At 39.8% G+C, this 12,394-nt stretch overlaps 1 protein-coding gene across 2 annotated transcripts in view; it reads right to left on the minus strand.

Moving 5' to 3' along the window:
• The window catches only part of AFF4 (AF4/FMR2 family member 4), a 29,210-nt gene extending 19,203 nt beyond the window's left edge, over positions 1 to 10,007 (minus strand). For both annotated transcript variants that reach the window (XM_019620498.2, XM_010719237.3), the window contains exons 1-4: positions 9,860 to 10,007; positions 6,530 to 7,321; positions 5,192 to 5,236; positions 4,181 to 4,267 (exon numbers count right to left, since the gene is read on the minus strand). In XM_019620498.2, coding sequence (XP_019476043.1) covers positions 4,181 to 4,267; positions 5,192 to 5,236; positions 6,530 to 7,321; positions 9,860 to 9,982 — 1,047 coding nt within the window. In that variant the 5' untranslated portion in view covers positions 9,983 to 10,007. The remainder of the gene's footprint in view (positions 1 to 4,180; positions 4,268 to 5,191; positions 5,237 to 6,529; positions 7,322 to 9,859) is intronic.
• Positions 10,008 to 12,394: the final 2,387 nt, after the last annotated feature.

Consider the following 12,394-nt stretch of genomic DNA (forward strand, 5'->3'; position numbering starts at 1 on the left):
TGCCTCCTGAAACATTACAGTACATTATCAAACACTTGAAACATTAAACTTTTTTTTAAATAAACAAATACACAGAGGGTACCAAAAACCTACTTCTAAGCTAGCGTGCCATTTTAAAATAGGACCTTCCTGACCTCCTTTTAAAATGAGGACAAATGCTGACCTTATGCATAAAAATTGAGAATATTTGAGTCAATTCACCAAGCTGACAGTGACAGTGAATTGCAGGGGTTTGGGGCACAGCTGCACAGCAGTCTTCTGAAACAGCCAGCTCAGTGATGTGATGCAGTTACGTATGCAATTTCCAAATGTAACTTTATAAACACACAAAAGCTCTACTTGGCAAGGCCTACATATATCTAACTTCCTTTAACATTTTTATTTCAAAAGTGGCAGCAGTTGAAATAATGACTTGAACGAGCATTTTGTCAGTGGTAGAGAAAGAATGCAATCTTCTCAAAAACAAAACCTTTTAGAGAACTTCAAGATGTTTCAAATGCCCCTCATTTTACTAATTGAAAGAAGAGACATTAAAATTAACCTATATTTAAACTGCAGAGTCAAGATCAATTTGTAGAAAAGTCTTCTTACTTCAAAAGAAAACAAAAGCCATACTCTCTTCAGAATACAAACTGATTCTTATCTTACACATAGGTTCAATGAGTGCAAGTATGATTCCTCAGTTTCCTTTTTCCTGTCAACTTAGACAAGTAGACAAGACCGATAAGACATAAGTAAAAAAGACCCTATAGTAATCAAAATACCCCATATGCAGAACAACTGTACTGTGCTGAGCACAGGGTGAGTAACTGGCACTGTTCTCACCAGCATACATACCATAAATTCTGCAGAAAGTGTCTGCCTCAATGCTCACCTCCGCCAGCCTCTTATTTTTAAGGCTTTATTCCAGTTAAGTGCACTTTAATGAGGTGTTACGTTTAAATGTGCAACTTCTTCCAAATAACTTGCCATCTATTTTGCCTTTGAATAAATATGTCTTTCAGAAACTCAAAGATTAATAAAGAAACAAACAGAAATACGTATTTTTTCAAGTCCAATTTCTTGAGAAAGAAGAAATTAAGAACATTTTAAAGGAAGGACATGCTTTTCACAAAAGCACAGCAGGCTGCTGCAGTTAGGTGGGTAGAAGACACTTCACCAGGTAACTAAATCAATGCTTGTACTCTGACACGAAATGGTGGTGGGATTAGAATAGCAGTTAGGTTCATAGCCAATTAGAATGGTAGTTAGGTATAGAATTCTTATCTGCACACTTTTGGTTTGGCTGTAGTGCAGGCTGTGGTGAATAGGACCCATTTCCATTTAATGCCTGACAACCCAGGTCAGACCTCACTTTCGGTTCTCAAAAGAAAGTTCTGGATTACAAGGCATCCACACAAGTGACCACTGCCTTCACAGCTACTTCAGCACAGGCACAGAGTGAGACACAGAGCACCTCTTCAGAGATGTCTGCAGGTCACAGCTCAGGTACACAGCCACAACAGCTGGCAGTGATGTCACGCTCCCTGCTTCACGATGGAAAGCTTCCACCCCCTAAGAAACAGCTGCATTTCTGGATATATTTTACAAACACGCCAGTCCTCCTGCTCTGGAGTTTTTGACTGTGAGCCCATGGCTGTAAAAAGACTTACGTAGGATAAAATTATAGAGTGTTAGGTCATGGGATAACATTTTTATCAAGAGTCAGGAATCTGTTTTTCACAGCACTCATAAAACTTTTCACGACCTATTTTCATGAAGTTTTATCTTCTGATTCAAAGACTTCCTGATAATTACAGGATATATTTATAGTAATGCAGACAGGCCCCAGACAGGATGTTGGGTCCCTGCAAACACTCGCTGCACACAGGGAAAATCATCTTATGCCAGCAATCTTACACATAAAATCCACCTGTCCACCAAAATGAGCTGAATTTTCCAGGTGCAGGCAAAGTGTACCAGACTTTCTGCACACAAGAGGAATGCTGTGAAATGCTGCAGCACGTAACTTGTAAATAAACAGAATATTGAAGAAAATGAGATTTTCTAGAACAGCGTGGCTTGATTAAAGTAAACCAGTGCTGTGTTCAGCTCTCTGCTTTCTGTTCCGGGTCTGGGCTGTAGAAGCCTATGGCTCACTAACTTGCTGGAATTCTGAGAAATGCACTGCCAAGAATGACAGAGGGGAGAAGGCAGAGGAAATTACAGACTTTGGAAATAGAGAATTTGACAAAGTTCCATGGCTAAGATGTGCAGCCACAAAATAAAAAAGCTGGCAAAAAGTCGAAAGACTCGGGGCAGCCATAAATGGAATTTTTTGCAAACTTAGTGAAGAAACACAATCCAGGTTGACAGATTCAAAAAGAAAACACAGCCTCCCCTTTGTGTTCAGACGTCAAGAAGGCCGTGCAATCTTATGTAGTTCCTCTGCAGCACAGAGGCCTCTGTATCTCTGCACACCTTCCTTCCCTCCCCAGGACAAACAAGCACTGAGAGAAGAACGCTGACAACAAGGCTGCTGACACCAGAGCTGCCCATAGCTGTGGGCGATCCAGGAGTGGCAGTAACAGAACCATTTAGCCTCCCATCAGTCTGTGGGAGTTTGGTGGATGTGCACTTACAACACAGCCTGGAACCTTTGGCCAAAAAACAACCACGAGCTGTAGTTGGAGCCTTTTGGAAAGCTGTGTTCACCCACTGCTCTCCTGGGTAAATCACCCAGCTTCAACATTTCTCCCACCCTGAGGAAACTGTTACATTAACTTACGGCCAACCAGTCAAAATTACAGAACACCTTTCTTTTCAAACTAGATTGCTACAAAGAGTAATTCAACCTGCTTATCTTGGGGTTTAGAGCTGATTTTCAAATGGGAAAGTAAATTCAAAAACATCTTCATGGTAAGAAGACTAGACAGTTGATGTCAAAGCATTTGTGTAACAGCACAATCTGTTTCGACAGATTTCATTAGAGATCTCAGGGAGAAAATTTTTAAAAAGTACTTCACTGAATGGTTTGGGAAACAATTTGGATCAAACAGGAAACACAGAGCAGTTAAATGGTGCTAAAAACAGCAGTCTGGTCAGGAAAAGTGGAGCCTTCATGATGAGGAAGGCAACTTTTAAAAGGCAACCATCATAACTTCTGCAAGATGGCATCATGCCACATTAGCAACCCATTTTGGAGATATGTCGAGTCTTGAGAAGAATTGTATTCTCAAGTTAAATCAACTACTGTTAATCAGCAGATACAGGAAACAAAACATGATTTCATATATTAGTCAGCTACCTCAAACCAAACTGTACTTGCTAAAGTCACTACCCACAGCTACCTCCCCTGAACACTCATCAGGCCTACAAAATACTTCAGATTACAGAGCAGCATTTCAAGGCAAACAATCACTGATGCCAGTCTGACTGAAAGCACTGCTGCTGAGGATGCAAGATGCAGCCCTGGGGGGAGCAAGCAGCTGAGAGCTGAGAATAAGAACCCCTTCCTCAGAGGTGTCAGCTCAAGCAGATCTCTTGGAAATATGCCCATACTGCCAACAGCAGCAAAAAGCAATCTCCTTCAAATCAACAGCTTAAACACTTCAGTAGTTACTAAGCACAGGGGATGCTAGGAAGGCATCTTTCAGGGCAAGTGATCTCAGAATTCCTTTAGCAAGTGTCTGATTTGAAAACTTAACTTTTTTCTCGTAGTTGAAAAATTTAAGATCTAATAGCACTCTTAAGGGACCTCAAAATTATGAGGAAAGTTCAGTTTAAGCAGAAAAGTACATTTACATTTTTTAGCATTTACCTCTGCTTGCCAGATAAGAGGTAAGCAATGCTTGCTTCTGCACACAATAGTGCAAAGTGTTTTCTCCAACACTTTGGCATTTTAAAACTTTTAAAACTTCACAATTACCTTAAAGATGGTTTGAATTTATGAAATTAATTTTAATATAAGAAGGAAAGCTACCCCATATGTGTCTCTGCAAACCACTGTGTGTGTGTAAACCAGAGGAAACAAAATGGCATTCTTTTAAGAATGACAGTGCTGTGAAGTAAGACAAAGAGATTCAAGGTGTGGAAACAAACACAGAACTATACAGAATTCAATTTAAACGAGTTCCAAAATCTTGACCATTAAGAGGAGCTAATCTTTTAACAGCATTCAGTATTTGACCACAACACCGACCTTTGTTGGAAAAGGAAATTTTGATGGTTCAGTTTTGCAAGGTGTATGAATAGCAGTCAGTGGAGGAGGCCAAGAGTGGCTCATCTCCTGTAACCAGAACAAAAAAAAACCCAGCTATTAGCAAAGCAAAAGCACAAAGATTTCATGTTACAATCCTGATTCGAACGGTAACGGCCTTTCAATTTTCAGTTCACTGTTCATAATTCACTAAACTTTATACTCAAATCTTAATTTCCCGAACATATAATGAAGATTTTGCACAAAAATATTTCTACCCATGAAAACAGATAAGACATAGCAACAAAACAAGAAAGGCACAAATCAATGAAATTGGTCTGCCTGAACAGAAACTGAAGTCTGATCACTTCAGGCTGTGAAGAGTGTATGTGAGACAAAGGGTAAAAAGAAGAAACCTGGAAAAGGGAAGCACAGAAAGTTGGAAGACAAAAGTGAAAATCAAAAGCCTGAAGCCAGAAAGAAAGTATCTCGTGTTCACTCAGAGCATCTCCAATAACGGTGGAGTACTGAAGATCAGAGCAAGTAAGTTACTCAAATGCTCGTGAAGCATCCAATGATACCTTTGTGATAGCAGACATGAGAACAGGAGTCACACGAGGAATAAAAAGATTTGAGAAAATAACGTAGGTAGAAAAGAAGGGTCTGCTGCTGCTGGGTAGAAAAAAATTATTATAACCTAAATTGATACTGGAGTGTAAGGACTCTAGTTTGGTGGAAGAAATGGTTAATCCTGGAGAAAACAGCAAAGGGTTGGGACGGAAGAAAAGCAATTCAATGAGGATATCCAGGAGATGAGCATGCCCAGCACGCACAGTTCTGCTTCCAGTGTCCCCCAGTCTATCTGCTTTAGAGGATTAACTGAGGAGTCCTCCTGTAATGACTTGCAGTCAAACCAATTTGAAAGGACTAATCCAGTGCAGAGTACTTTCCACCTCCTTAGTAACGTTTGTGTATTCAACAAATAAGTTATGAACAAAAGCACAGAGAACTTACTTTCAGAATTTCATCCACGCAGCTCACATCACCAGATGCTGATGCCTAGAAATCAAAACTCAAGATTAATGTCTCCTAAAGCAGATTTTCTCTAAAAGATCCCAGGGGTATGAAGCAGTTAAAAATAAACTTCGGTCCTTATCATGATTCATCTAGACTCTATAGAGATACAAACAGATCTTGTTAATTCTTTTCAGCAACATTAATTTTAATATCAGATAGACTCAAATTTTTACAGGATGAGTCACATCCAGTTATGAAAAGCAAATACATCAGATCTATGAAACTGCCACAATAATCTCTTACTTTTCACTTGACAGTTAAAGCGATCTTAAGCAGTCAGGGATATTAAAAACTTCTGAGAGGGAAAAAAAACATAGCTTTCAATCATCCCTTGGAAGACTCGACTGTATAATACCTGAACTCAAATGGATGACCATGAATATGCAACAAGGCAAACTGCATTATGAAGTAAAACATAGATGACAGCACGAAAGTAGAAACAGCAATAACTGTGAAACTATAAATCGTTTACATCCCTGACACTACAAACAGGAAGGAAGCAAAGTTACTGCATGTTTTACTGCATCAACGTTGCACATGAAGTCTTTCAGAATATAGAAATAATTCATTTTCCAGCTCTCCTTACCTGTTTCCTGGATCTTATTTTGCTTTTTATTGAAATTCCAGGCACAAATGTTTTTTTTTTATTTTCTTTTTCTAGCCACAATTCAAGCAGTACAAGATGCAATGACATTTTATTATTAAGTAAGGCATCCTCCTTGTATGTGAGCTATAGTCAATGTCAGTGCCCAACAGTATTCTGGATTCAGCATACCTGATGAGAAGTCTGAACCTTTGTCATTTGGCATGCTTTGGGGATAGCTTATTTTGCTTAGGCAAAGCTATCTGTAAATTACTACATTCTTCAAATGAAAATCTGAGACAGGCAGATAGCATCAGTTGTCTAAGGCAACATGGCTCACAGTAAAGACAATACATGCATACAGGTTGTCAAAATAGTTGTGAGTATCCCACTGTTTTACCAACTTCTGACTATAATTTAAAGTACTCTAGGAAAACTTGTCAGTCTGGGTTAGGTTAGCCTTTCTCAGTACATCTCATAGGCTTTGCTTAACAAAAATCACAATATCCATACGGAAGAAGCATTTGTGCATTTCCCAGTGACAATACAGGTCTTCACTGCGAAAGTTTAAGATGCTTTACTTAATACAATATAAAATTTACTGCGAACAAAGTTTATTGAGACTTTAAAGAAGCTGGAAAATCCCAGCCCAAAGGGATTCACATTCAAGAATCCAGTAAATAACAACTTACATCGAGTGGTTGAGAAGGTATTTTCAGCTTGGTCAGATGTGCCTTGCTGCTAGGCTTCAGCTCGTTCACACCGCTGCTGTGAGTCTGGCTGCTGTAGTGTTCGGAGGATAACTTTGGTTCCATGGATTCCTGTCCATCCATCGGCCTTACATAAGCAGTGGGTTTCTGTAACATTGAACTGGACTTGGACATGAGCGAAGGTGGAAAAGACTGGTTAGAGTGCTGTCCACTTGAGAATGAGGGCACACGTGAAGGAGAGTCCCAGTTGGCATCTGGATCCCGGGGAGATTTTGAGCGTTGATGTTCTTTGCTGTGATGATCACTTCCATGAGATCTCGAATGGCTAGAGCTTAATGAAGAAACAGCAGGTGGTTTCCCAGGGCTGGAAGAACGGGATTTGGAGTGTTCTGATCCATGCTGGCTTTTTTTGCGACTGCTGCTGCTGCTGTAGGAGTCACGGTCGTGCCTCTGGCCACTGCTGCTAGTGTTATTGCCACTGCCACGCTGACTGCTGTGGCCGCTCTGTAAACCCGAGGACCGTTTCTGAGATTGTGAGGAAGTGCTAGGTGCTGGTCCTACAGGAGTCCATTTGCTACTCTGATGTGAACTAGTATTATGTCTCTGATCACCAAAGAAACTTTGGTTTGATTTTTCATCTGCTGTTGATGGTACAGTAGGTTTGGGAATCCCAACAAGCTTTGGTAGCGATCTATCTCCTATAAGATCATCCATTTCATCATAATTACCAAGCATGCTCTGAATGCGACTAGATAATTTGTCTTCTTTGCTGGTCTGTGAAAATCATTAAAGAAAATGCAAATGCAAAACACAGCTTTAAAAGTCACAATTTCATTTTCAGTTAACTGACTTTACAACTATTGTAGTTAATCTAAATTTCAAGGCTAAGATCATGGCTAACATCCAAGGTTTTTTTTTTTTTGCTAGTGTTTTTGATTCCCAGTTTTGTTCTTTAAACAGTAATTTCACACCCTGTGGCATGCAGAAAAGATGTACTTCAGCAGCACTTCTCCTTTTCTTATGCTGATCTCTAATTACTGAAAAATCACATGGGCATTTTCCACCTCCCCCACCTCTGTTCACTGGCGAAGCTGTCGCTCCCGGTACAAACTGACTGCCCACAGATATCCATAATACCCATAAGGGCCACGTAAGGAACAGAGATTCCCCCATCATTAAGTCCCATGTTCTAAAACCTTTTAATATTATGAGAACAGCACCAGAGTACACCAACACCAGCTCAGAAGGATGGCAGGTAACCTGCCCAACTTCCCCTGTTGACAGAAACTCACCATAGGGGTCAACAGTACCACAGAGTTATTTCTCTATTTGACTGTCTGGAAATTGGAAGATATTTATTTTCAAAGTCTGTTTCTGATCTTTAATTTTTTTCCATTAATCCTTATTCTGCCTGTTTCATGTTGAATTCTCAAATGTTGAAAAGCCAACTAACTTAAAAAGCAGTAAACATCTGTCTGCTCTAACAAAGAAGTAACTAACAATTCTATTAAAACTTTGATCAAGTTTAACACTAAATGCAACTCTGCCCAGCTATCATTTTTTCATTTTATTTCATATGGCCTACAAAGTATCTGTGAAGAAAATTTATCCTTCAGTCTGGGAAGACACAAAAATACCCAGGACACAAAACTCAAAGAAAAGCATTACTGAAAGTATTGGTTTTTACAGAGCAGGAGAAAGGAAGTAAACTCAAATGTCAGCTGTATCTATTTATCAAAGACTACCATGGGCTGAATGCAAGAACTGCCACTAGCAAATAAAACATCACTTCTATGTGTTCTTCTCATAAATGCCCCTTTAAAACTGCTCTTAATTGCATATATCAAATAAGATCTCCAATAGAGATCCACCTCTAATTACCACTGTCTTAGCAGACACTGAGAAAACATCTGTCCATAGAAAATAACAACAAAATTCCTACATGCATAGAGGGGAAGGAACAGGAACAAAATACTTTGAAATACTTTACACTTATTTTGACAGTTTACAGAAAGAAAGCCAAATGAACTTCAGTGTTTTTTACTGATGCCCAATTCATACTTATTCTCTTAAAAATGAAGCTGCAGCTAAAAATCTATATGGCAAATAGAGTTTTTAGTCCCATGTATTAGAAGGTAAAGGAAACAGGCAAAAGCAAGTAGTCACCTAAGTGAGAAATATGACTGAAACGACCCAAAGATCCCTGTATTTAAAGCCCTACAGACAAACAGTCACAGTGACCCAATTCTCCCCAGCCAACCACAGTAATGCAATTCTTTCCTTCTCTGTCCATCTTTTTCTCCCTCAAAATTTTCTCTTTTCCCTGAAAGGCATATGTAGAGAATTACAGCTGACTTCAAATAAGTGGACAGAGCACTTTATAAACTCCGTTTTGTTATTTTCTTATATTCTAATTCTTATTCTGGGCAAAGAAAGTGGATTTATTTAATCTGCAGCCAAATTCTAGGCCTCTAGCCAAGTTTCAACAGGGATTTTAAGTAGTAGTTCCCTACAGCACCACTTAAAGTTGACCAGGAATAGCTGAAACAACACTAACTAGTGCTTCCAAGAACGTATTGGTGGGCTGCATGCAAGATTTTAAGAACTGCAGACACGGTCACCGTAAGGTCTGTAATGCATTGGTCATACAAAGTTTTACTTAGTAGTAAGACAATATCAGCTAAACCTCTCCACTCAGTTACGTAATTTTTAATTGGTATTTATACTGGAATAACTTTTGTTGCCAACACAGTTATAGGAGTTCTTTCCTGAAAAACCAGTTGGGTTCTTTGCGTTGTTTCTTTTTTGCCCTCCAAATCAGTTTCACGGGATCCCAACCAGTTTTAGTTAGCTTCATACTTGTGGGATTTAGTTATCATGCACAGCAAAGGGAGGACAGGAATCAAACAACCACCTCAAGCTTCCCTCCCGCGGGAGAAAAGCCTTCAGTTCCAATGTTTGACCTCTTGCAAACAAAACTGTGATAAGGGAATGGTTTTGTTTTCAAAGTGAGTTTTGAACTATGTAATAAAAACCTTAAATAGTACCACTTAAATGACCACTGCAGCAGAAGCAAAGTAAAGATTAAAAAAAATAAATAAATTATACTGTTTCATTATCCCTTTCTTCACTTCAAAACAGTCCCTGCTTCATAAGCGTTAGTCCAAATCTGCCAACTAGTCCAAATACTTGTTTAAACACTGGTTAAGGTGCCAACCTAAAAAGATTTCAGATGAAAATAGACTTGAAGTACATATTTCCATACAATTGCTGCTACAAAAAAAAGCACTTGTAAAAATGGTATGAACTCACAACTTTGTAGGGTTCAGCAAAGAGAGGAGAGTTGGGCGGAAAGGCTTCTTCACCCTGCTGGATTTCCTGATTCCGCCTTTCCCTTTCTTTCATTCGCAGCACATTTCGGTCTTCACGGTTCATGTTGCTGCAAAAAACAACCAACAATTTCCTGGTCACAGAAGGAAAGAGGAGGGATGGCAGCACACAGTTACCCCTGTTTTGCTAAGAAATCTCAGGTAAAAACCCCCTCCTGACTGCAGCTCCTCAAAACTGAAAAGAAGTTTGTCCAGCTTAAACCATTTCACATTGAGAGCAGCCATAACCTACAATCTGTTTCTGACAGGGACAGTTTATGCAGTTAAATAAACAAATCACAGAGTCCTCAGGCAAACAACTGGAAGTTGGAGCCTTCAGCTTTGTTGGCACTGCGATGCAGCAGCCAGAGCTCGTCCAGGTTCCAGGAAACCCAGAAGGATCGCCCCTCTCGTAGCCCAGCAGACAGCACACATCACTTGACAATGTTCTCCTTCTGCAAAAATGCAGAGCAAAAAAAATAGAAATCTCACGTATTATAAATCTGCCTTGGAAGCCTGGTCTTGCTGCTTGCGTTAACAGCAATGTGTTGAGTTGTAGCAACACAAAATCTAAAAACAAGTCAGCAATGATTTCCTTTGAGGCTCACAAAGCACCAGGACTTACAGGAGTAAACAAAATAAGGGATAAATAACTCTTTTTGTATGTGCCATACTGTACTTCACATTAAGAGATTTATAAAAGCGCCTTCTTGTTCTACAAAATTACAGTAGGTGCTTCCAGAACACAAATACTGTTCCAATTTAAGTATAAAATGAAGGTGTCTGCTCACAAAGCCATTATTTCATATTTTCAGACAGCTGCCCGATTATTAAAAACGCAGCATTGTAAGCCTGCCCCAGAGCTCATCTGAAAGCTCTACAAAACCAGCTATTCCATTCTAGCCACCAACCACTCAGCTTTTTAAAAACCATTATTTGTGCTTTTCACCTTAAAATCATCTGAGCCTTTCACTGCAACTTCTTACTTACCCGGCTTCATTTTTTTTCTACTGCTCTGTCTATAAAAAAAATCCACAGGGGCATCAAAACCAGGAGAAATCCCCAGAGAAAGCTTAAAGACTTGATGCTTTAGGGTGTGAGTTTGTTGCACTTCCCTGAAATACCTGCACTGTAAACAAGGTAAAAGCATCAGCATAATCCAACCTGAGGCTGACATCAACCTAGGAATGTGCTAACTTTTCACGTACATCTGAAAATCACTTCTTCTCCAATTGTGCTAAAATCAGCTGAACCCGTGCAAGTGCAAGTGAATGCAAGCCTGCCTGCTGAGGGAGGGCCCTGCACACTGCAGTGCAGCCAACCAACATAATTTTCACCCTAATGGCAAAATGTAAGCCTGCTTTGAAAGTTGGAGGTATAAACAGCTTTCTTTTCTCCTTCAGATTTCTCATATATCCAAGATTTAAACAGAAACAAATGTCAGACAATTATAGACAGTGACCTGTTAAAGCCAACCGTTAGGATCTGTGCCATTTTACTATCAAAAATGTCAGGCAGGGAGCAGAGAATCCTCACCCACCCTTGAGGAATTCATTCCCACAAAAGCACTAAGATGGTGAATCACGCACAGCTCTCCCTTTAGAAGATGATAATTACACTTTACAAGTAGAGAGTTACATTTTAACAGGAGGATCTCCACTAGCTCTTACACAGAGGAGCATCACCCTTCAAAACTGTATCAACATCTGTTGCAACTCTTTTGCTGAGGAAACAGCTCAGCATTCGTAACAGTGTCACACGGCAGGGACATTAAAGCAGGGACTCGGTTCAGTTCAGAGCTGCAGCAAAACCAGAGCTGATCTGACTGCAAAATTAGTTATCCAAAAATCAGCAAAGTGCTTTTCTTAGCACCCATCCCTGGCCTTGTGTAGCACACGGCAAATGATAAACCTCTCCATGAGCAGTCAGCTGGGCTGCATGGGGTGGGTTTACTTTATATTTTGTTATGGAGGAAGGAAGGGAGGGGAATCACTGATTTGAATGGGATCCAAATTAGACTTCTAGATCTACTCTTTCAGATCCCTACACAGAGATATTTCAAGCATCTCCAAGCTATTAAAATCACACCAGTAGAAAATATGTAAATAAATGGATTCAGTGCGTGTTGGTTTGGTGGGCTCTCACTCTGTATTCGGGACAATTCTTCAGTCACATTTATCTCCTGGTTGGACTGGATGATCTTGTAGGTCCTTTCCAACCTTGTGATTCTATGATTCTCTTACACAGCCACAAAACAGCAGATAACTTTGCCTTTGTTCATGAAAAACAAGCAGTAGTGGCACCCTGAAAAGCAAACAACAATGGCCTGCCAAGCAAATCAATACTGCTAGCAATTAACTTCAGCCTAAAGGAATTGCAGAAGTGGCTCTTCAGAACACATGCAATTATGCCCATTTTTGCAGTCTGCTCTCCAAAAATACATTGCTGTCATTGAGGAACAGCCATGCCCTGGCAGTGA

This window comes from Meleagris gallopavo, chromosome 15, assembly GCF_000146605.3.
Source record: "Meleagris gallopavo isolate NT-WF06-2002-E0010 breed Aviagen turkey brand Nicholas breeding stock chromosome 15, Turkey_5.1, whole genome shotgun sequence".
NCBI lineage: Eukaryota > Metazoa > Chordata > Aves > Galliformes > Phasianidae > Meleagris > Meleagris gallopavo.